At 39.8% G+C, this 21,853-nt stretch overlaps 3 protein-coding genes across 9 annotated transcripts; all 3 read left to right on the forward strand.

The window, feature by feature from the left end:
• The first annotated feature begins 671 nt into the window (after nt 1-671).
• On the forward strand, nt 672-1,319 carry LOC126708346 (uncharacterized). Its single transcript, XM_050408138.1, has one exon. The coding sequence runs from the start codon at nt 672-674 to the stop codon at nt 1,317-1,319; it is 648 nt and encodes a 215-aa protein (XP_050264095.1).
• A 533-nt stretch (nt 1,320-1,852) lies between these two features.
• Nucleotides 1,853-2,431, forward strand: LOC126708347 (uncharacterized). The gene has a single exon (XM_050408139.1). It carries the CDS (start codon nt 1,853-1,855, stop codon nt 2,429-2,431), a length of 579 nt encoding a protein of 192 aa, XP_050264096.1.
• Nucleotides 2,432-13,627: 11,196 nt separating this feature from the next.
• On the forward strand, nt 13,628-16,896 carry LOC126709422 (protein MAIN-LIKE 1-like). 7 transcript variants are annotated; one of them, XR_007649383.1, is made up of 6 exons: nt 13,629-13,974; nt 14,392-15,030; nt 15,108-15,272; nt 15,373-15,851; nt 16,038-16,127; nt 16,401-16,576. XR_007649383.1 is itself a non-coding variant. In XM_050409654.1 (6 exons), exons 1-6 carry the CDS (start codon nt 13,828-13,830, stop codon nt 16,584-16,586), a joined length of 1,821 nt encoding a protein of 606 aa, XP_050265611.1. In that variant the 5' UTR covers nt 13,629-13,827; the 3' UTR covers nt 16,587-16,896. The 7 variants fall into 7 exon arrangements, 6 of the variants coding, with proteins under 6 accessions (XP_050265613.1, XP_050265611.1, XP_050265612.1 ...); XM_050409654.1 differs by having other exon boundaries at nt 15,373-15,966; nt 16,401-16,896; XM_050409655.1 differs by having other exon boundaries at nt 15,373-15,963; nt 16,401-16,896.
• The last annotated feature ends 4,957 nt before the right edge of the window (nt 16,897-21,853 follow it).

Below are 21,853 nucleotides of genomic sequence, written 5' to 3' on the forward strand. Positions count from 1 at the left end.
TTCTAAGGCCACTCATACCTAAAAACCCACTTAAGCCCATTGACATTGGACCCTTCTTTGCACTAAGGGAGAAGATAATGATGATCATCCCATTAACGAAGGCTATAAATAGGAGAAATGAATGGATAGTTGGGGGATGCAATTCTGAGGGTAAGAAGAGAATAAGAAAGAAAGAAAGAGAGAGGAGTTAACGTTGAGAAAAAGGGAGAAAAGTGTTTGCATTGGGTCCCTTAGCCTAGGACAACCTAAGGTAGGATACTCAGACCCACCAAATAAATAGATTGTGAGCCCAAATAGTGGTTTGGCCCATCAAGCCCGTCCTTGGAGCTTACAATTGGCACCCACTGTGGGGCTCTCCTACGACGCTGTGGTTCTAAAGGGACTCAAAATCGGAGACAATGTTTAAAAGGCGTTCGGGGGACCGCGCGGGAACCGGATCCGAAGAGTCTTCTCGGGGGTCAAGTTGGCAAGAGCGTAGACAGAAAGAACGAGAAGATAGGAGGCATGACCAACTAGAAGTGATGTCCGGCACAGGAGAGGGGTCGTACCAAACCCAATGGATGGTTTCTGGCGCCACGGGATGTAGGCGGAGGGAGGAACGGGATGAAGAAGATGAACGGCTCTGAAGAAGAGGGTTTCGACAAAATAGGAACTGGTCTCCCTCCCGGGAAATGGGGCAACACCGAGGTCGTTCACATTCTCAGGAAAATCAAGTAAGGGATTCGCTCTCCCCAGAAGAGGGGCAACCCCGAAATGCTGCCATGGACGCCATGAGCCGCGCTCTGCGAAAAGCAGCTCGATCCCCGTTTTCGAGCGAAATTGAGAGAGCCGAAATGCCGGACAGGTTTGCCTGCCCACCGTTCAACTGCTATGACGGGAAGACTGATTCGGTAGAACACGTCAGCCATTATATTCAGATGATGTCTTTGCATACTCATAACGATGCGCTCATGTGCAAGGCATTTCCCTCGAGTTTGGGACCGACTGCATTGAGATGGTTTAATGGGTTACAGAAAGGATCCATACGAAATTTCTCCGAGCTGATTCAAGAGTTCGGAGTCTGGTTTGTGCCGTGCAGCCGAGTACCTCAGCCAGTTGATGCGCTCTTGTCAATGAAAATGAGGGCGGGAGAGACCCTCCGTAGTTACGCCAGCCAGTATTGGGAGCTATACAACGAGATCGGCGGGGATAACGAAAGGGTGGCGGCAAGCACATTTAGAATGGGGTTGCTCGAGGATTCAGGGCTACGAGAGTCATTGACCAAAAAGCCGCCCGAAGGCATGCGGCAGCTTATGAGACGCATCGAGGAATACAAATGATTAGAAGATGACCGGTTACAGAGCAAAGGCAAAGCGTCGTTGATGACTCGTCCCCAGCAGGCAGGTTTCCCGTCAGGCCCCGTGGGGGTCCGGCGATTCAAGAACCAGCCACACAAATGGGAGAAGTGAACGTGACGTTTAAGGAACCGGTACACAGGATTCTTGACCGGATCAAACATGAGCCGTATTTTCGGTGGCCGAACAAGATGGGCGGGGATCCATCCAGAAGAAATCAAAGTCTTTATTACACTTATCACCGAGATAGGGGTCACACCACCAAACAATGTCGGGTATTAAAAGACCACCTCGGGCAGCTAGTCAAGGCCGGGCACTTAAAGGACTTCGTGCTAGACTCGGGGGACAGAGTGGTAGGGTAAGATATCCGGCAAAGGGGAAACCCTCTCCCACCCCCTGTGGGGATAATTGAAGTAATCCATGTTGCGCCGGAAAAGCTCATTGTAGGAAGAAGGAAAGGAGTGTTGACAGTAGTGCTGGTAGAAGGTAACCCGGGTCTACAGTCACCGGGTAAGAAGATGAAGTTTGCACGGGAGCCTGTCTCGTTTGACGATGGTGATCTAAAGGGGACAATTCAGCCACAGGATGACGTGTTAGTGGTCACGGTCCGGATAAACGGCTTCTTAGTAAAAAGGGTGATGATAGACCAAGGAAGCGGGACCGACGTGATGTACCCCGATCTATTCAAGGGACTCAGTCTGAAGAAGGAGGACCTCATGAAGCACACTTCACCTTTGGTTGGATTTGATGGCAAAGTAGTGATTTCTGAAGGGCAAATCTCCCTCCCCGTGATTATGGGAGGGAAGGAGGTATCTATAACGTTCACAATAGTAAGCTCATTTTCCCCGTATATTGCCATACTGGGAAGACCATGGATCCACTCAATGAGGGCCGTCCCATCAACATTGCATGTGAAGATTAAATTCCCAACCGAGCGGGGTGTTATTGTAATAAAAGGAGACCAACAAGAGGCCAGACAGTGCCTTACTGCCGTAGTAAACTGGAAGCAGGGGAATCAGATTAGTCAGGGAGAAATCACCGGGCAACTGGAAGGAGACATGGAGGTTGGGCGGCCCGAACAGGAGCGCGTTGAGTAGGAAAATGTGTCCTGAAAAAACCCGTTATAGCAATTAAAGGATCCCCGAGAAAGAATGGGGGTTGGGTGTGCTGAGGAGTTAGTAAAGGTAAAAATATTGCTGGACGACAATAAACATTTTCAGGTCGAAGTAAGCATGAGTCGCAAGGAAAGAGTCCAAGTATTACTATTTCTGGTTCAAAATGTAGATGTTTTCGCTTAGGATCCCTATGAAGTTCCTGGGGTTGATCCCGGGTTTATCGTCCACAAACTCAATTTAGACCCCTCATATCCTCCAAAGAAGCAGAAGCCGAGAAGGTCGGCTAAAGACCACGTTGAGGCGGTAAAACAGGAGGTAGAGAAGCTGAAGGAGGCAGGGGCCATAAGGGAAGCCTTTTTTTCCGGAATGGCTGGCAAATACCGTTGTTGTCCGGAAGAAGAACGACAAATGGAGGGTTTGTGTGGATTTCACGGATCTGAACCGAGCATGCCCAAAGGACCCGTTCCCCATGCCAAAGATTGACCAATTAGTAGACGCCACTTACGGGCACCCGAGGATGAGCTTCCTGGATGCCTTCCAATGGTACCATCAGATTGCCCTGGCCGATGAAGACTAGGAGAAAACGGCGTTCATATCCCCCGATGCCAATTATCATTACACCGTGATACCTTTTGGGCTAAATAATACAGGGGCAACATACCAACGGATGATGACGAGGATGTTTCGGGATAAAATGGGGGATACAGTCGAAGTGTATATCGACGATATGGTGGTGAAAAGCAAGCAAGAGGCCTGGCATGTAGAGGATCTCCGGGGAGTGTTCTAGGTGTTACGAAAGCACAGATTGCGTCTTAACACAGAAAAATGCGCCTTTGGAGTAGGGGCTGGCAAATTTTTGGGGTACTTGATCACCAACAGGGGGATAGAAGTGAATCTCGACAAATTGAAGCCGTGAAGCGACTCCGGTCTCCGAGCAACCTAAAAGAAGTACAGGTATTGACCGGGATGCTGGCCGCTCTCAACCGGTTCATCTCAAAATTTTCGGATCGCTGCTGACCTTTTCATCAGCTTTTAAAGAAGTGGAAGGGGCTTCGGTGGGATGATGAATGTGAAAAAACTTTCCAGGACCTTAAGGAGTACTTAGTGCGAGCACCAATGTTGAGTGCACCAAAGCCCGGAGAGGAATTATTCATGTACATCTCAGTATCCGAACATGCCGTAAGTGCCGTGCTTCTAAGGGAACAAGGAGTACAACAGCCAGTGTATTATATCAGCAAGACTCTAGTTGACGCTGAGACCAGGTACTTGCCCTTGGAGAAGTTGGTGTTGGCCCTAATACATGCTACCAGGAAATTGCCTCATTACTTCCAGGCTCATACCATGTATGTGTTGACCGAACATCCCTTACAGTCATTATTGAAAAGATCTGATCTTATGGGGCGAATAGCTAAATGGGGGGCACGGCTCGGGGCATTCGACGTGAGGTATAAGCCGAGAAGTGCAGTAAAGGGACAGGTGTTAGCAGATTTTGTAGCAGAATTCTCTCCCAAGGGGGAAATGGTCTGTCAGGTGGAGCATCGCCCGTAGAAGGTACATGTGGATGGGGCTTCCAGCGCCAAAGGTGTCGAAGCCGGGGTAGTCATAATCACCCGGGAAGGAATTCTCTTGGAACATTCGTTCAGGCTGGGGTTTAATGCCTCCAACAATGAGGCAGAGTATGAGGCACTGCTTGCCGGACTGAGGGCTGTTTCACGGTTAGAGGCCCGGGATGTGGAGATCTATTCGAGTTCAAGACTCATTGTCAATCAGGTACAGGGGAATTTTGAGGCTCGAGATCCTCGGGTGAAAGCCTACTTGGACTTGGTGAAGCAGGTCATGGACGGCTCTTGTACGGTGAAGGTGATTCAAGTGGTCCGAGCACAGAATAGACATGCCGACTCTCTCGCCACTTTAGCATCGTCAATTGCCAAGGATATTCCTCGGCTTATCAGAGTGGAACTCGTCCTCGAGCCCAGCATTAAGGTAGTAGGAAGTGAGGGGGTTGCGAGAGTCGAAGTCACGGCAGTCGCAACACTTGGTCCGAGTTGGATGGACCCCATCGTGGATTTCTTGGCCGATGACTGAATTCCGGATGATGAGAAAGAGGCTATCAAAGTCCGCAGGGTGGCAGGCCGGCATTGGTTGTTCGGAGACCGGAAACTCTATCGTAGGTCATTCGGAGGGCCATATCTGTCATGCTTGCACCAGGAGAAAGTAGGCCAGCTCCTGGCCGAGTTGCACGAAGGGATATGCGGCAGCCATGTAGGGGGACAATCACTAGCACATCGGGCAATGACTTAGGTATTCTGGTGGCCCCGAATGCAAAAGGACGCCGCGGAATACGTTCGGAAGTGTGAACAGTGTCAGAAGCACGCCCCTCAGATACACCAACTAGCCGGGCATTTGAACCCGATTAGCAGTCCTTGGCCCTTTGCACAATGGAGGCTGGACATACTCGGGCCTTTTCCCCGAGCAACAGGTAATCGAAGATTCGTGTTGGTGGCAGTTGATTACTTCACCAAATGGGCGGAGGCAGAAGTTTTGGCCAATATCCGGGATGTAGATGTGAAGAAGTTCGTATGGAAGAACATAATCACCAGGTTCGGAGTCCCGGACTCCCTTATATCGGACAACGGGCTGCAGTTTGACAATTGAAGTTTTCGCGAATTTTGTGGCAATCTCGGGATCAGGAACAGGTACTCTACCCCGGCGTATCCCCAGGGCAATGGCCAAGCTGAGGCCGTGAATAAGGTGATCGTGAATGGCTTGAAGAGAAGGCTGGAAAGAGCGAAGGGCAACTGGGCTAAAGAACTACCAAGTGTTTTGTGCGCATACCGGACAACTTCTCGAAGATCCACAGGTGAAACCCCATTCTCGCTCACTTACGGAGCTGAAGTCGTGATACCGGCCGAGATTAACTTATGTAGTGCACGGGTCTCAGAATTCGATACGAAACAGAACAAAGGTCAGCTGACAGGGTGCCTAAATTTACTTGAAGAACACCGAGAATCAGCAACCATAAGGCTAGCAGCGTATCAACAAAAGCTTACCCGGCGCTACGATCAAGGAGTAAGGGTCAGAGAATTCAGCGCTGGAGACCTGGTACTAAGAAAGGCAGTAAGAAGCATGCGAGATACAAATGCCGAGAAGCTTGCCCAAACTTGGGAAGGACTGTATAGGGTTACAGCTATCGCAAGCGTGGGGGCGTATTATCTTGAAGACTTGAACGAAGTACCATTACCCCGACCTTGGAATGCTTATAATCTAAAGAAGTTTTATCATTAATCGGTCATGCTTAGAGAAAAAAAAAAGTATGTATATATATAAGTATTGTAATAACTTATGGTAAAAATGCAACTAACTTGTTCTTGCCGGGCAGATTATCTTTGTTAATTGTGTGTGGTTGATGGATAAGTAGGGAGCTAAGGAGATTCAAGCAGCCCCAAAATATTTCTAAGGACAGAAGCCTGCTTCTTGGTTCGATTCCTATCACTGAGCAGGTGGAAACCTTGCTAAAATGTTTCCAAGGACAGAATCCTGCTTCTCGGTTCGATTCCTATCACCGAGCAGGTGGAAACCTTGCTAAAATGTTTCTAAGGATAGAAGCCTGCTTCTCGGTTCGATTCCTATCACCGAGCAGGTGGAAACCTTACAGAAATGTTTCTAAGGACAGAAGCCAAGGACAGAAGCCTGCTTCTCGGTTCAATTCCTATCACCGAGCAGGTGGAAACCTTGCTAAAATGTTTCTAAGGATAGAAGCCTGCTTCTCGGTTCGATTCCTATCACCGAGCAGGTGGAAACCTTACAGAAATGTTTCTAAGGACAGAAGCCAAGGACAGAAGCCTGCTTCTCGGTTCAATTCCTATCACCGAGCAGGTGGAAACCTTGCTAAAATGTTTCTAAGGAAAGAAGCCTGTTTCTCGGTTAGATTCCTATCACCGAACAGGTGGAAACCTTACTAAAATGTTTCTAAGGACAGAAGCTTGCTTCTCGATTCGATTCATATCACCGAGCAGGTGGAAACCTTGCTAAAATGTTTCCAAGGACAGAAGCCTGCTTCTCGGTTCGATTCCTATCATCGAGCAAGTGGAAACCTTACTTAGAACTCTGGAAATCATAACCTGACTTCCCGGTTCAAACCCAACCAACCAATAAGGAAAAGTCGCGCAAACATTTGCGGGAACTTTAAAGCAAACACAAGAGATAGAAAATATACATGCATCATCACAATTGATCGACAAATAACACAAATTTGAAATCAAGCATGATAAATAAATTTTGTCATCACCAAAACCCGGTGGTATCAAGATTCAAAGACCAAGCAAACTGTTTAAAACAGGAAATAATTGTCTAGTCGCCACAGCCCGGCGACTTGGGCAAACCAACTCGAAATCAAATAAAAGCAAGTAAAAGGAATATAAAGCAAGTTCGGCAATTAGAAAGAAAGCTCCACAGGCTGTGTCTCGGAGGCGATCTCGACGGTGTGGTGCTCGGGCACGGGGGCCTGGGAATGGGCTATAACCACCGGCTCCACGCTCTTCTCAGCGTCGGCAAACCCCTCATCGTACCACTTATTCTCACATACTTCAAGGGCCGCCTGCAGATCAGCAACCACTTCAGATAGAGCGAAGTTTAGGCTTGCTGTTTCGGCCAGCTTTGTCTTTGTCTCATTCTGCTGCACCACCAGTTCCGCCGATTTTTTCTTTGCCGAAGCCCGAGATTTCTCCGCAGTAGCAGCCCTCTTCTCGACAGATTCGGCAATTTTCATTTTCTCCTTTGCCGCTTCCACAGCCTTTTCCTTACCGGCTCTCTCCCGACCAACTTCCTCGGAAAGATCCTTCACCCTTTCATTTAGTATATGGGCTAGTTGGGCGGCCTGTTAAAGACAATGTTATTAACGCACGACAATTCAAAGTTACACCGAATACAAAAATAAAAAAAAAAATAAAAAAATAAATATAAAGACTTGCACGGAAGGAAAATGATAATAATGAAAGTGCGAAGGAAAAGGACTAACCGCGATGGTGTGCCATTGGAGCCTTCTCCCCATGGATTCATCGGTCGCATTTGCAAATGCGCTTACGTCCGCGGGCAGGAGGAGGCCGTGAGCTAAGCTTTGGGCCACCCAGCCCCCTTCACCCTTCTCCCAGCCCCGAACGCTTGCGTCAGCCGGAAGGGGCGTGCCGTCCAGCTCGTACGTTGGATGCCACTGAGGCGCCAGTCTGGAGGATGAGGCCACATTTGTTCCGACCTGGGCCTGCGGCTCCCGGATGGTGACACCCCGGGAAGGTTGAAGTGGAGATTGGACTTGGCCCTCTCCCGGGCCGGTGGAAGATTGATCAGCAAGCCTTTGCCTCTTGCATTGCCGCCCGAGAGCAGAGGGAGGCGGAGGATGAGCGGGAGGAGCTGGGATGCGCCCTTGAGGTGGAGGCTGCTGCTACTGAATGGCCTGGCTTGCACCAGGGATGAAACGGCTGACGGTCAAAGTCCTTCTGGTCACCATGTCTTCAGGAGCAAAGTGGATCCTAGAAGAGTCACTGGACTCCGCGGCTTCTTACGTGGCTACTTGAACCGGATTCGCAGGTTCGGCTTGTATGGCTTCGCGCTGAACGGCCTCGTGAGCACATTCCCGGAGATGCCTGGATGCTACTTCGACCGATTCGTCCCTTACGGGCGCAAGTTCATCCGAACAGGTATACCGTGGGTCGAGGTCACGGGCTTCTCCTACAGTGATGCTGGGAGGGAGGAAGTTCGCGTATCGAACATCTATGTAAGAGAGGAGTGGACTACCTACAAGGAAGGCTTGGCTGAAAGGTTGCCAAGTGGAGTATACCGGGTCTACGCCGAGAATGAGGTGGGAAGCACGAAATTGTCCGTCCTGGTGAACGAAGATTTCAGACCTTAACACAAAATTTAGGTCTTGGACGTGGACTGTTCTGACTTCCTGAGTGAACACTAAACCGTTTGCAGCAAAAAGAAAACGAATCAAAGTTAGAGTAAATAATGTATTTACAATTTTGGGAAACATGAGAAATTAATGGTTAGGACGAACCAACTTTACTCCGTGACAAAGGGGGAGGGATGTCACTGGCAAACCAATTGCCGCGCACCCGGACAAATTCCCCGGCGGAGTTCCTATTAGAGTCCGACAAACAAGAAATCAGCCGTACCTTGTTATCTCCAGTCTTTAAGTAATAGTTTGATTTCTTCTTTCCACAAAGGCTGTACATGTGGTTTATGTCGTGGTGGTCTAACTGCAAGCCGAACGCTTGGTTCAGCTTGGCCATACAACTCACTACCCGGTAAAAGTTGGGGGGAAGTTGGTCAGCACTCAACCCGTAGTATCTAAGGGTGTTAAGTAGGAGGGGGTCTATGGGAAACCTGACCCCGCCTTCTAAGACGGACATCAGTGGGAAAAAGGCAATGCCTGCCCCTCTATGGAGAGCTATGTCACTTTCGTGACAATAAGCCAACTCCACATCATCAGGGATGCTAAAGGCTTGCCTAAAAGCGGTTAAAGGAGCTCCGGCGTTTAAAAGGTGAGCAAAACTCATTCTATGACTAGAAATTAAAAAGGGGCTCTGGGGAAGGAAATGAAAATAAAGGAAAGGGGAAGAAAACTTACTTCTGGCTCTAAGTGAGAGGAGGATTCTGGGTTTGTGGACTGGAGCGCAGGGGAATGCTTGGCAGAGAGAAATTTTGAAGTGACAGAGAGTGAAATGTGGGAAACTGAATTAGGATAGGTTATTTATAAGAACCAGGGAAAGCATCAGTTGGTGTACAATGAGTGACATTAATTAGCAATGATGAAGTAGAAAAGGGGGTGACCTTAGAAATGCCCAGAGCAGTCCACACGTGCGCCTCGGTTTGTGAACCGTCAGGTAATAATGACTACAGAGCCGCAAGATCTGAAGCGTCGCGTCTTTTGAGAAGCGCATTTATGGACCGTTGTAACCCCCAAGCACGTCTGTTAGGCTTCTCGAGCAAAACACTGCCTCTCTGACTCCTTGATTCGTCCCCGGGGCCCGAGGACGAATCAAGGGGGGGCTATTGTACGGCACCTAAACGCCCAAGTTCATATTGGGCCTTGGACCATGAATCAATGATATGGGCCAAGGATCTAATCTTCACATCGACAATGGCCCCGACCCAGACCCATGAATAGCCACCAACATGTACTGAGTATTGTCAGGACATTTAGAAAGCGGATCGCATACGCCCTGCTCACAGGATGCTTGGGAAACCATTCTTGGTATTTATGCACATGCTTGGTCACATCGCTCGGACACATCACCGTTTACGTGCCCGACAAAACCTTAGGAAACTCCGCTGCCGAACACATTAACTGAAGTTGGAACCATTTCCAAGGCCACTCGTACCTAAAAACCCACTTAAGCCCATTAACATTGGACCCTTCTTTGCACTAAGGGAGAAGATTACATGCTCGGCAGAACCTTAGGAAACTCCACTGCCGAATACATTAACTGAAGTGGGAACCATTTCCAAGGCCACTCGTACCTAAAAACCCACTTAAGCCCATTGAGATTGGACCGTTCTTTGCACTAAGGGAGAAGATAATGATGATCATCCCATTAACGAAGGCTATAAATAGGAGAAATGAATGGATAGTTGGGGGATGCAATTCTGAGGGTAAGAAGAAAGTAAGAAAGAGAGAAAGAGAGAGGAGTTAATGTTGAGAAAAAGGGAGAAAAATGTTTGCATTGGGTCCCTTAGCCTAGGACAACCCAAGGTAGGATACTCAGACCCACCAAATAAATAGATTGTGAGCCCAAATAGTGGTTTGGCCCATCAAGCCCGTCCTTAGAGCTTACAATTGTGATAACAATAAGTGTTGTAATATTTTCTCAAAACATTTATTTTTAATTGTGGTTGGTCACAATCTCATATTTTATTATTTTATTTCGACTTATAAGAAATTGACACGTCAATAATTGTGAAAATATTGTAAAATTTGTTATGTCAATATAACAATATATATACCAGCTTACATAAATATTTAAAAGAAAGAAAAAAAAAAAAAAAACACAAACCGATTACTAAAAAAAAACTTTAGGCACTGTATCTACCGTGTCAGTTGAATAAACCAAAAGCACTGCACAATAAGTGTTGTAACATATTCTCAAAACATTTATTTTTAGTTGTGGTTGGTCACAGTCTCATATTTTATTATTTTATTTCGACTTGTAAGAAATTGACACGTCAATAATTGTGAAAATATTATGAAATTTGTTATGTTAATATAATAATATATATACCAGCTTACATAAATATTTAAAAGGAAAAAAAAAACATAAATCAATTACTGGGAAAAAAAAAAACTTTAGGTACTGTAACTACAGTGCTAGTTGAATAAAGTAAAAGCACTGTACAATAAGTGTTGTAACATTTTCTCAAAACATTTATTTTTAATTGTGGTTGGTCACAGTCTCATATTGTATTATTTTATTTCGACTTGTAAGAAATTAACACGTCAATAATTATAAAAATATTGTGAAATTTGTTGTGTCAGTATAACAATATATATACCAGCTTACATATAAAATAAAAAAATAAAAAAAAACACAAACTGATTACTGGAAAAAAAAAAAAAAAAACTTTAGGTCTACATTGCCAGTTAACTAAACCAAAAGCACTGTAGTATACGCGCATTCGTGATAAAGTAAAAGCACTACACAATAAGTGTTGTAACATTTTCTCAAAACATTTATTTTTAATTGTGGTTGGTCACAATCTCATATTTTATTATTTTATTTCGACTTGTAAGAAATTGACACGTCAATAATTGTAAAAATATTGTGAAATTTGTTGTGTTAATATAACAATATATATATCAGCTTACATAAATATTTAAAAGAAAAAAAAAACACAAACCGATTATTGAAAAAAAAAAAAAAACTTTAGGCACTGTAGTTATAGTGCCGGTCAATAATTATGAAAATATTGTGAAATTTGTTACGTCAGTATAACAATATATATATACCAGCTTACATAAATATTAAAAAAAATAAAAAAAATAAAAAAAACTTTAGGGATTGTAGCTCTATTGCCAGTTAACTAAACCAAAAGCACTGTATATAAAGAAGAAAGAAAAGACAAAAAAAACAAAAAGCATAAAAAAAAAAAAAAAAAAAAAAGACTCACGAAACCAAAGCACTGTTGCTGCTATAGTGCTTGCACAGTACAAACACACTGAGTGCACAGTACTGAAGCACTGTAGCGGCATAGCCGCTTTTTTTATAAAAAAATTTGTTATGTCAGTATAACAATATATATACCAGCTTACATAAATAATTTTTTTTTATAAAAAAAAACACAAACCGATTACTAAAAATAAAAAAACTTTAGGTCTACAGTGCCAGTTAACTAAATCAAAAGCACTGTAGTTACCGTGAATACGCGCATTCGCGATAAAGTAAAAGCACTACACAATAAGTGTTGTAACATTTTCTCAAAACATTTATTTTTAATTGTGATTGGTCACAATCTCATATTTTATTTCGACTTGTAAGAAATTGACACGTCAATAATTGTGAAAATATTGTGAAATTTGTTGTGTCAGTATAACAATATATATACCAGCTTACATAAATATTTAAAAGAAAAAAAACACAAACCGATTACTGGAAAAAAAAAAAAAAAAAAAAAAAACTTTAGGCACTATAGCTATAGTGCCAGTCAATAATTGTGAAAATGTTGTGAAGTTTGCTGTGTCAGTATAACAATATATATATATACCAGCTTACATAAATATTAAAAAAAAAAAAAACTTTAGGGACTGTAGCTCTAGTGTCGGTTAACTAAACCAAAAGAACTGTATATAAAGAAAAAAGAAAAGACAAAAAAACAAAAAGCACAAAAAAAAAAAAAAAAAAAAAAAAAAAAAAAAAAAAAAAAGAAGAAGAAGAAGACTCACGAAACCAAAGCACTGTTTCTGCTACAGTGCTTGCACAGTGCAAACACACTGAGTGCATAGTACCGAAGCACTGTAGCGGCATAGCCGTTGTGAAATTTGTTATGTCAGTATAACAATATATATACCAGCTTACATAAATATTTAAAAAAAAAAATAACACAAATCGATTATTGAAAAAAAAAAAAAAACTTTAGGCACTGTAGCTATAGTGTTGGTCAATAATTGTGAAAATATTGTAAAATTTATTGCATCAGTATAACAATATATATATATATATATACCAGCTTACATAAATATTTAAAAAAAAAAAAAAAAAAACTTTAGGGACTATAGCTCTAATGTCGGTTAATTAAACCAAAAGCACTGTATGTAAAGAAAAAAGAAAAGACAAAAAAACAAAAAACACAAAACAAACTAAAAAAAAAAAAAAAAAAGGACTAACGAAACCAAAGCATTGTTTCCGCTACAGTGCTTGCACAGTGCAAACACATTGAGTGCATAGTACCGAAGCACTGTAGCGGCATAGCCGCTTTTTATATAATGATATATATATATATATATATATATATATATATATATATATATAAAATAGAACTTCAAATCTAGTATAATCTAATCTAAGTGTGTATGTCTGTGAAACTCCATCGGAAAGACTTAAACTCTAGCCCTCATAGTTATACTTGTGGAGGCTTGACTCTTGACAATTGGATTGGCATTTTTTTTTTTAATGAAAAAAAAAAAAGTTTTAAACATGTGATTATTGACTCGATCCACTTGAGCCCGCAGAATTTATAACATAGGACACCTTGAGTGCGTTAGGACTATTCATGTCATGACATTGAATTTTTACTAAGCACACTGCTTAAACCAAGCAAGTCTTGAACCCACAAATATGACCTAGTCTAAAACTCCTACCAAATCACTACACCCAAGGTGATTGGATTGGCGGTTACAAGATCCATTGTTTACTCTAAAATTTTACCAATGTGTTATATTGTAATTTTTTTTAATTTTTATTTTAGAAGGTGTTAAATTTTATTTGTATTGCCCACCCAACGTCTCAATTTTATTTTTCTCAAATCCTTCATTGCTTCTTCACTTATTTTAATATTTTTTATTTGGGCTGACTCGTTTTACCGGGTCAACTGACTTAGCGGGCCTAGCCATTCGGGCCTCCCAATGTGGAATGGCAGCCCATTTGTTTTAAAAAACAGAATTTGATTTCTGGTCTATTTTTCAGCTGTTTTCTTAATTTCTCCAATTTCCACCATTTTCAAGCCTCCTCTTTTTTTTTTTCTTCTCCAAATCAGCTTAAAAAGAGTTTTTCACAATTTTGATGATTTTCCATCACTTTCCATCGAGATTCAAGTGGGTTTTCCTCAAAAATCTCAATTTCTCCCGTATCAACTTCTCCTAGCAAATCCATTTTCTTCCTACCACTTCCATGGCTTCCACCTCTTCACAAGGGGGTTCAAAATTTATTTCCTTTGATGGCAGAGCTGGCAAGAGATACAAACCAAAGAGTTGGAATAGCAATGAGGATCTACTTCAAGACAAAAATACCCACATGTCTTCACAAGCCCTTCAACGGGTAAGTTCAGCTTTCTTTTTGGTGAATTACATGTCTCGGATTGTTGTTTGGAAGTGTGTGATTACTTTTGTATGTTGTACAATGGTTTTGTTAATGCTTAGAGAGTGTTTGTAAAAAGTAAAGGACACGGGCATTTTTATTTGCATGAGTCATTTCCATGGGTGGTGTTCTTGGACGAGTTTAGTCGTATTAATTTGGTTTGTTTGGGAAATTTTTTTTAGTGGAGGGGTATTTAGTTGAAGTCTTGACCATGATCAATATGGGACAATGCTATTCTTCTCTTTTTTTGAATTCTTTGCTTGCTTCTTTCTGTTTTTGTATTTCATTGTTGTCCTTGTTTCTGACATTATCTTTGCAATTTGGAAAAATTTTCTGATCTTTACGTTGGTTTGTTGTGTTTTTTTTTGTTATTGTTAGAAGCCTACGTCTTACAAAATTAGGGGGTCTCTTTCAGACGTTCGTAATTGTTGGATTGTTATGGGTCCTGAGGTAAAGGCCAAGATTTCTGCTGCTGGTTTGAATCATTTTCTGACTTCAATATATAATGATGGGATCGTTGAGCACAAGGACATCAACCTTATCATAGCTTTATCAGAAAGGTTTTGGGATACTACGAACACATTTCATTTTCCGGGTATTGGTGAGGTAATGTTGACGCCTCAAGATTTTGCAGTGATAACAGGTTTGAGAATTGGGGGAGAGCGTATAGAGGTGAATGACAATCTCACCAACTGTGATGTGGAGCGTTTATTAGGGGGGTTACCTCCTAAAGGGTCTGAGCTGAATGTGAAATTGTCATGGCTTGTGAAACATCTTCGGGGAATTGAGGATGTGGAAATGTGTGTACGGAGTTTCATGCTTCTGCTCATTGGCCAAGTGCTGTCCCCAAACACAGGGAGTACAGTCAGTCTCCGTTACCTGGCATCGTTGGAGAATGTGGATGATATTGGGAAGTATGATTGGGGAGGCATGACTTACGCAACCTTACTCCATTATATGGTCCAGTATTCTCGGTGTGCAATGAACAATTTGGGTGGTCCGCTATTTACTTGGGAGGTAAATTTTGGGTTTCTCAAATTTTTATGTTCTAAGTTTGGGAAATTTGAGCTTGATGTTGTTGTTTTGTGTTTCAGATTTGGATGTATGAGTACTTTGGGGTTGGTCCTAAGCTTCATAATTCTAAGGCTCAGGTCTTTCCAAGATTTTTTCGTTGGTCTTCCAGGAATAGGATTAGTGGGGGCAAGAAGCGTACATTACAAGATTGGCGATTGATAATTGAGAGCTTGACGGAGACAAATGTGAGTTTTTTTTTTGGCTTTCTTTTCGTTATTTCTTTTTGTTTTGGTTTGCTCTTTTTTTTTTGGGAGGGGGGATGAATTAGTTCTTTTTATATTGCAGATGAACTTAGACCCTTGGCAGGCTGTTCCAATTTCTAATAAATATTCTGGACTTACCTTGAACTGCCGTAAGATCTTATTTGAATGTCCTTTGGGGAGGTACTGGTACCTGGGTGATCGAGTGCTGGCACAGGTGGATCACAAATACCCTCCCCTCTTGCCACAAGACCCCCCTGACTCGATGCGAAAAGGAGGTCTATTGGAAGGAGATGACTTGAAAGCAGCTCTAGCTGGAAGTGATGCCATGGGAGTGGCTGGAGATTATGGAGAATTTGTTCAGAGGCGCCTGCAGGGGCGCTTTGCACATCTATGTGGAGAGACTGTGAGTTGTTTTAACGGTGCCTTGGTCATGTATAGTAACGGTCTTGTCTTGCAGGGAACTGCAGAACAGGGTTCTGATTCTGAAGGTTCATCGCCCGAGGGGAATGCTCCTCAACCCTCTAGTCATGTTGAGGGCCCCAGTGGTTCTTTCCAGGAGAGGTACCCTCATTTTCCTTCATGGTCATGCCGAGTGATGAATCAAGATGGCTCTATTGGATATATGCGACTTGACAGGCCTGAACATGCTCCAAATGTTCCATGGACGGGCCAGGTGGCAGTATGTTGTCTTGCATTCATCTTGTGCTTTTCATTTTTGGTGCATGCCTGATAGTTCTCTTCATGCAGATTGGGACTGATCTTGTTGATGAGAGTCTGCTGATGATTGAATCACTACAACAAACTGTTTATACACAATCAGCTCAAAACTTCTCTTTGGTATATTCTTTCCCCTCTTGTCCTCTGGAGATTCCATGTTTGAAATTTGTTCTTGCCCCTTTTGTCTTCTTGCCTCCTTTGTTGGCATTTTGGTTGATTGGTCTTGGGTTTGGGGACTCACATCTAGTGAATCTCTCCCTATGTTTGTAGATTCGCTTCTTTCTTGTACATAGTTATTGTTTTTTTTTGTAATCTTTGGCTGCTTTATGTTTTCTTGCATGAAGTAGTCCTTAAAAATTGTGAAGCTGGGTTCTCAGATTATTCACTTTGCAGAGGGCGGAGTTGGCAAGTGCACGGTCTCACATCCAGACTATGGAGGGATTGTTTGAAAGGCTTGGAGTTGGAGCTGGTCCAAGACGATCACAGCGGGGTGATGAAGGAGGTTCTGGAAGTCGTAATACAAGGAGGTCGTCGCGTAGGAGAACCCGAGGCCCTTCTGATGAAGATGAGGACATTTGACTCTCACCATTTCCTCCAAAACAAAAGATTTTTGTTCTTCTTTAGATTGTGTTAGTTACTTAGGGTGCGTTTGGAAGAGTTGTTAAACAACTCATTTTCAGTTTTTAAACAACATTATACATATTTTCACCCACACGTATTTCAAAAAACTACATACAACATTACTCAAACTCCTCTACCAAACGGGCCCTTAATGTGATGAACAATTAGAACTTGCTTACTGCGTAGACTATGTATATACAAGTTGGTATCAATGAAAACTGGGGAAACTCTACCCGTTTTCACACTGAAAATTTGTTGCAAGATCAAATACTTTCCAATACCCCTAGTTTATGTTAATCTGATGGATTTTACAAGCCAAAGAAAAAAAAATGTTAGTTCATTCATTTACAATTGATTAAGCAAGTCACAAAAGTATTAGCCAAGTGCATTTACAAGCAACTGAATTATATACGCATAAGTCCAATTGAAGTTATAAATCAAATGCCCCTAGTATACGAAATGTTTTTTATTTGCAACTTTCTAATGCCCCTTAGTTTACAAACAATTTTTACAAGCTATGAAATTATTACATACAAACTAAATTGACAATTTCTACATGTTATGAAACAAATACAACTGGGGTTCGACATTGATCAAATGCCCCTGGTATACAAGCGTGTTTATTTACAAGTTATTTGAGTTACAAGTTATAGACTCAAACGGGGCTCGATATTGATCAAATCTCCCTAGTATACCAAATGCATTTGCAGTATTTTATAATTTGTGAAATCAATATGTAAAAATTCAAATGGGCTTTGATATTTGTTTTTTCTAGAGAGAGTTTTAACTTATAGCATCCGCTTCTAATAATTGCGATTTTTGTCATCAGACCAATACACCAATCGGTTTTTGATGTAGGCGAAAATTGAACCAAAATCTCTTATTCAACTATCAAAGACTTTATCAGTTAAGTTAACTAAAACCCTCAGGTTTTGATGTTTGTTGAATGCCACAGTTTATGAAAAATGAATTTATGATTGATTTGACAAGTAAAAAAAAAAAAATTGTTAATTCAATGCTCCTATGTACAAAATAATTTTTTACAAATAATAATCTCATTGTTTAAATATTACAAAGGGTAAGACATTATTTGAATGGCCCTAGTGTAATATAGTTGTCTTTCTCAATAAATCATATTAACTAGAAGAAGTTAGTGGTATCAGAGCCATGGATGGTAGGTGTATGAGTTTTATTTCTTTGCAATTAAGAAGTTACTAGGAATTTTATTACTACATCGCCACTACTTGCTCCTTGTTAGCGTTGGTCAGCCTAAAGACTCGTTGGCAAACCATAGTTTCGCGTTGGTCAGCACCTTTGTTGTAGCCGACGAACAGGCGTTGTTTGTGTGGTCCCGCAATGGAGTTTCCTGAGGAGGTGGTCTCGATAGTAAGGATACCAGTGGTTAGTAATAGTTCCGCCAGTAATTATTAATTGCTTAGAAAGAGAATAAATACATTTATCAGCTCATCATCTGTTTGCTTGTTCACACTTAGGCTAGGCACACACTAATTTGAAACATGGACTATGATGATATAGATTATGATGAAGGTTATAGCATGAAAGATATAGATGATAATTGGTCTAATAGTGATATGGATTATGAAACAGATTCTGACTCTGACAGTGATATGGATAATTATGGCTATAATAATACAAATAATTGGAGTACTTTCACAGATGATAAAATCAACCGACAGACTAATAAACACAATAATAGTTTTTTAGATAGAATTAATAGAAAATTAGAATCTTTAGAAAATATTGACAGATCCACTATATATATTAAAGTTGAAAAGAAATATGATAATTTTTTGGACCTCTATGAAAGAATGAAAGCTTTAAATTCACCTTTGAAAAAAGAAATAGAATTTGAACCCCATCAAAGATCATCTTTTATAAAAACTATGACAGATAATTGATATATAAATAATAGTTTAAAAGAAGTTGTAGATAAGAACTTACAGACATTAAAAGCAACTGACAGATTAGTTGACGAAGAAACTAGCCCAATTAAGGAAAGAGTAACACGTATAGAAGATAAAATAAAAGATCTCACAAAAGAAAGAAGTACTATAAAAAGTGTTAGAAATGTTATGAACATGATAAACAACGGAAAAGATAGCTTAATAGATAATGATGATGATGATACTTTAACAAATTCAAAAGTAACTGACAGAGCTATATCTATAACTTATAAAGACAAGAAAGAAAAGGATGAACTAAAAAGAGAAACTAGTCTTATAGGAATTATGCATAAAGATAAAAAAAATAATAAAAAAAGGAATGGTCAAAGAGATGAAAGAAATGTTTGAACGACAGAATAGTGAAGATGTAGGGAAAGTGATAATAAAGGACATGCAAAAACCAAAAACAAATAGTAGTAAAGAATCTCTACGTAGGAAGATAGAAGTAGAAGAAAAAATAAGACATGAAAGAGAAATAGTCAACAAAGGAAGGAAAAACAATTATGGTAATTTAAAAGAAAAGGCAAATAGGGATAGTGTAGTAAAAGCAAAAGAGGAAATAGTGAAAGTAATCAATAGAAAAGACAAGAAGTGTAATAGTTTTAAAGAAAAAATTGATGAAAGACTAGAATTAATTGAAAGATCTATAATGGATACCCAAAATGATAGTTTGACAGAATTAATTAAAACAATGAAAATTTTAAATACACCTTTACAGATAGACAGAAAAAGAGACATAACAGTTTTAAATACTACTAATAATGAGAAAACTGACAGACATGTTAGTAATACTATTTGTCATAAATGTAAAGAATATGGGCATACTAAAAAACAATGTGACAGACATAATAAAATTGTTAAACAAATTAGTAAATTAGAATTTGAGAAAGATATAACAAATGAATTAATGAAAATATTTAATATTAGTCAAAAAGAAATAGATCAAGTAAAGAAAGAGTTAAAATCAACCAACCCACTTAAGATTAATAAAAGGAAAAGAAAACAAAAAGACATAATAATAAAACTGATAGAAAATCTACCAGATCACCATATAGACAAAAAATAATATTTATTAAAATTGAAAGACTCTATAGAAATACCTATTGCTTGCATCAGGTGTAGGAAATATGGACACCATGTTACGGATTGTAGAAAGGAAGAAAAAGCCAAGAAAGAAAAAGCCAAGAAAGAAAAGGTAAAAATGAAAATAAAACAAGATGGTGCAGAGATAAAACCAGTAAATCTACAAGACTTAATGACAGAAGCAAAAATGGTAAAAAAGGAAATTAAAGAAATTAAGGAAGAAAACTCCACAGACATAAATGAGCGAAATATTGCAGAATTAATAAACTTAAAGAATTTTCTAACCCCACAAACAGAAAATTTGATGATGATGGTAATAGACAGAATTTCTTAAGTTTAATTGATAGAGTAATTTTCCAAAAATGGCATACAGAAATTACTTTAGTAATTAATAAAGAGTTTTCTTTGACAGAAATTGCTTTGATAGATTCAGGTGTTGACATGAACTGTATACAAGAAGGGTTAATACCTTTAAAGTATTATGAAAAATCATTTGAAAGACTAACCCAAGCTAATGGAGAAAAAATAATAATTAATTATAAAATACCTAGTGTTCACATATGTAATGATGGAGTTTGCTTTGAAACAGTTTTTGTTTTAATTAAAGACCTTTCTTCTAAAATCATTCTAGGAAACCCCTTTATGACTTTACTTTACCCCTTTTTAACGACAGAAGAAGGTATTAAAACTAATGTGCTAGGGAAAGATATACTTTTTAAATTTATTTTACCACCAATTCCAAAAGATATTTATTCACTTAATACCATAATAAAGGAAATTGATAAAGAAAGAATTGACAGAAAGAATAGACATTTGGAATCTTTAAAGACAGAAATAAAATATAAAAGAATAACTGATCAATTATCTGACCCCATACTAAATAATAAAATAAAGTTATTTAGACAACAGATTGAGACAGAGATTTGTTCCAGTCTACCTATTGCTTTTTGGCACAGGCATCGACATATAGTACAGTTACCTTATGAAAAAGATTTTAATGAAAGACAGATACCTACTAAAGCTAGGCCAATACAAATGAATAATGAATTATTAGAACATTATAAGAAAGAAATCGAAGATCTTTTAACTAAAGGATTAATCAGAAAGAGCAAGTCTCCGTGGAGTTGTGCTGCTTTTTATGTTAATAAACAGGCAGAATTGGAGCGAGGAGTTCCAAGATTAGTTATAAACTATAAACCTTTAAATAAAGCATTACAGTGGATAAGATATCCTATTCCCAATAAGAAAGATCTTCTTGACAGACTTTATGAAGCAACCATATTTTCTAAATTTGACATGAAAAGTTGATTTTGGCAGATACAGATAGATGAGACAGATAGATACAAAACTGCTTTTACAGTTCCTTTTGGTCATTATGAATGGAATGTTATGCCTTTTGGTTTGAAGAATGCACCCAATGAATTTCAAAATATAATGAATGACATATTTACACCTTTCACATATTTTTCCATTGTTTATATAGATGATGTCCTAATCTTTTCTAAAACAATAGATGACCATTGGAAACATTTGAATATATTTGTCAGAGTAATCAAACAAAATGGTTTAGTTGTTTCGGCCTCTAAAATAAGTTTATTTCAAGATAAAATTCGATTTTTAGGTCATACTATTTATAAGGGAACTTTAAGCCCTATTGACAGAGCTATTCAATTTGCAGATAAATTCCCAGACGAGATAAAAGATAAAAATCAATTACAGAGATTTCTTGGCAGTTTAAATTATGTTTCAAATTATTTTCAGGGATTAAGAAAAATATGCAGACCCTTGTATAAAAGATTAGAAAAGAATCCTCCACCTTGGACAGACAGACATACTATGATAGTTAGACAAATTAAAAAATATGTTAAGCAACTTCCTTGTATTGTTATTCCCTCTCCTAATACTTTTAAAATTGTTGAGACAGATGCTTCTAACATAGGTTATGGTGGAATCCTAAAACAGGTAGCAAAAAATGATGCTAAAGAACAAATTGTTAGATTTCATTCTGGCTCTTGGTTAGCTACCCTGCAGAATTACAACACTATTAAGAAAGAAATTTTATCTATCATACTATGTATTTCAAAATTCCAAAATGATCTTTTTAATCAAAAGTTTTTAATCAGAGTTGATTGTAAAAGTGCTAAAGAAGTTTTACAAAAAGATGTTCAAAATCTTGTT

The sequence above is a fragment of the Quercus robur genome, chromosome 12 (assembly GCF_932294415.1).
Source record: "Quercus robur chromosome 12, dhQueRobu3.1, whole genome shotgun sequence".
Classification (NCBI taxonomy): Eukaryota; Viridiplantae; Streptophyta; class Magnoliopsida; order Fagales; family Fagaceae; genus Quercus; species Quercus robur.

Excerpts from the sequence above, each read along its gene's own strand:
- LOC126708346 (XM_050408138.1), top strand. The coding sequence starts at position 672 with ATGGGGCAACACCGAGGTCGTTCACATTCTCAGGAAAATCAAGTAAGG.
- LOC126708347 (XM_050408139.1), top strand. The coding sequence starts at position 1,853 with ATGAAGTTTGCACGGGAGCCTGTCTCGTTTGACGATGGTGATCTAAAG.
- LOC126709422 (XM_050409652.1), top strand. The coding sequence starts at position 13,828 with ATGGCTTCCACCTCTTCACAAGGGGGTTCAAAATTTATTTCCTTTGAT. Across the intron at positions 15,273-15,372 it reads AGAGCTTGACGGAGACAAAT|ATGAACTTAGACCCTTGGCA; the intron begins GTGAGTTTTTTT and ends TTTATATTGCAG. Across the intron at positions 16,128-16,400 it reads CAGCTCAAAACTTCTCTTTG|AGGGCGGAGTTGGCAAGTGC; the intron begins GTATATTCTTTC and ends TTCACTTTGCAG.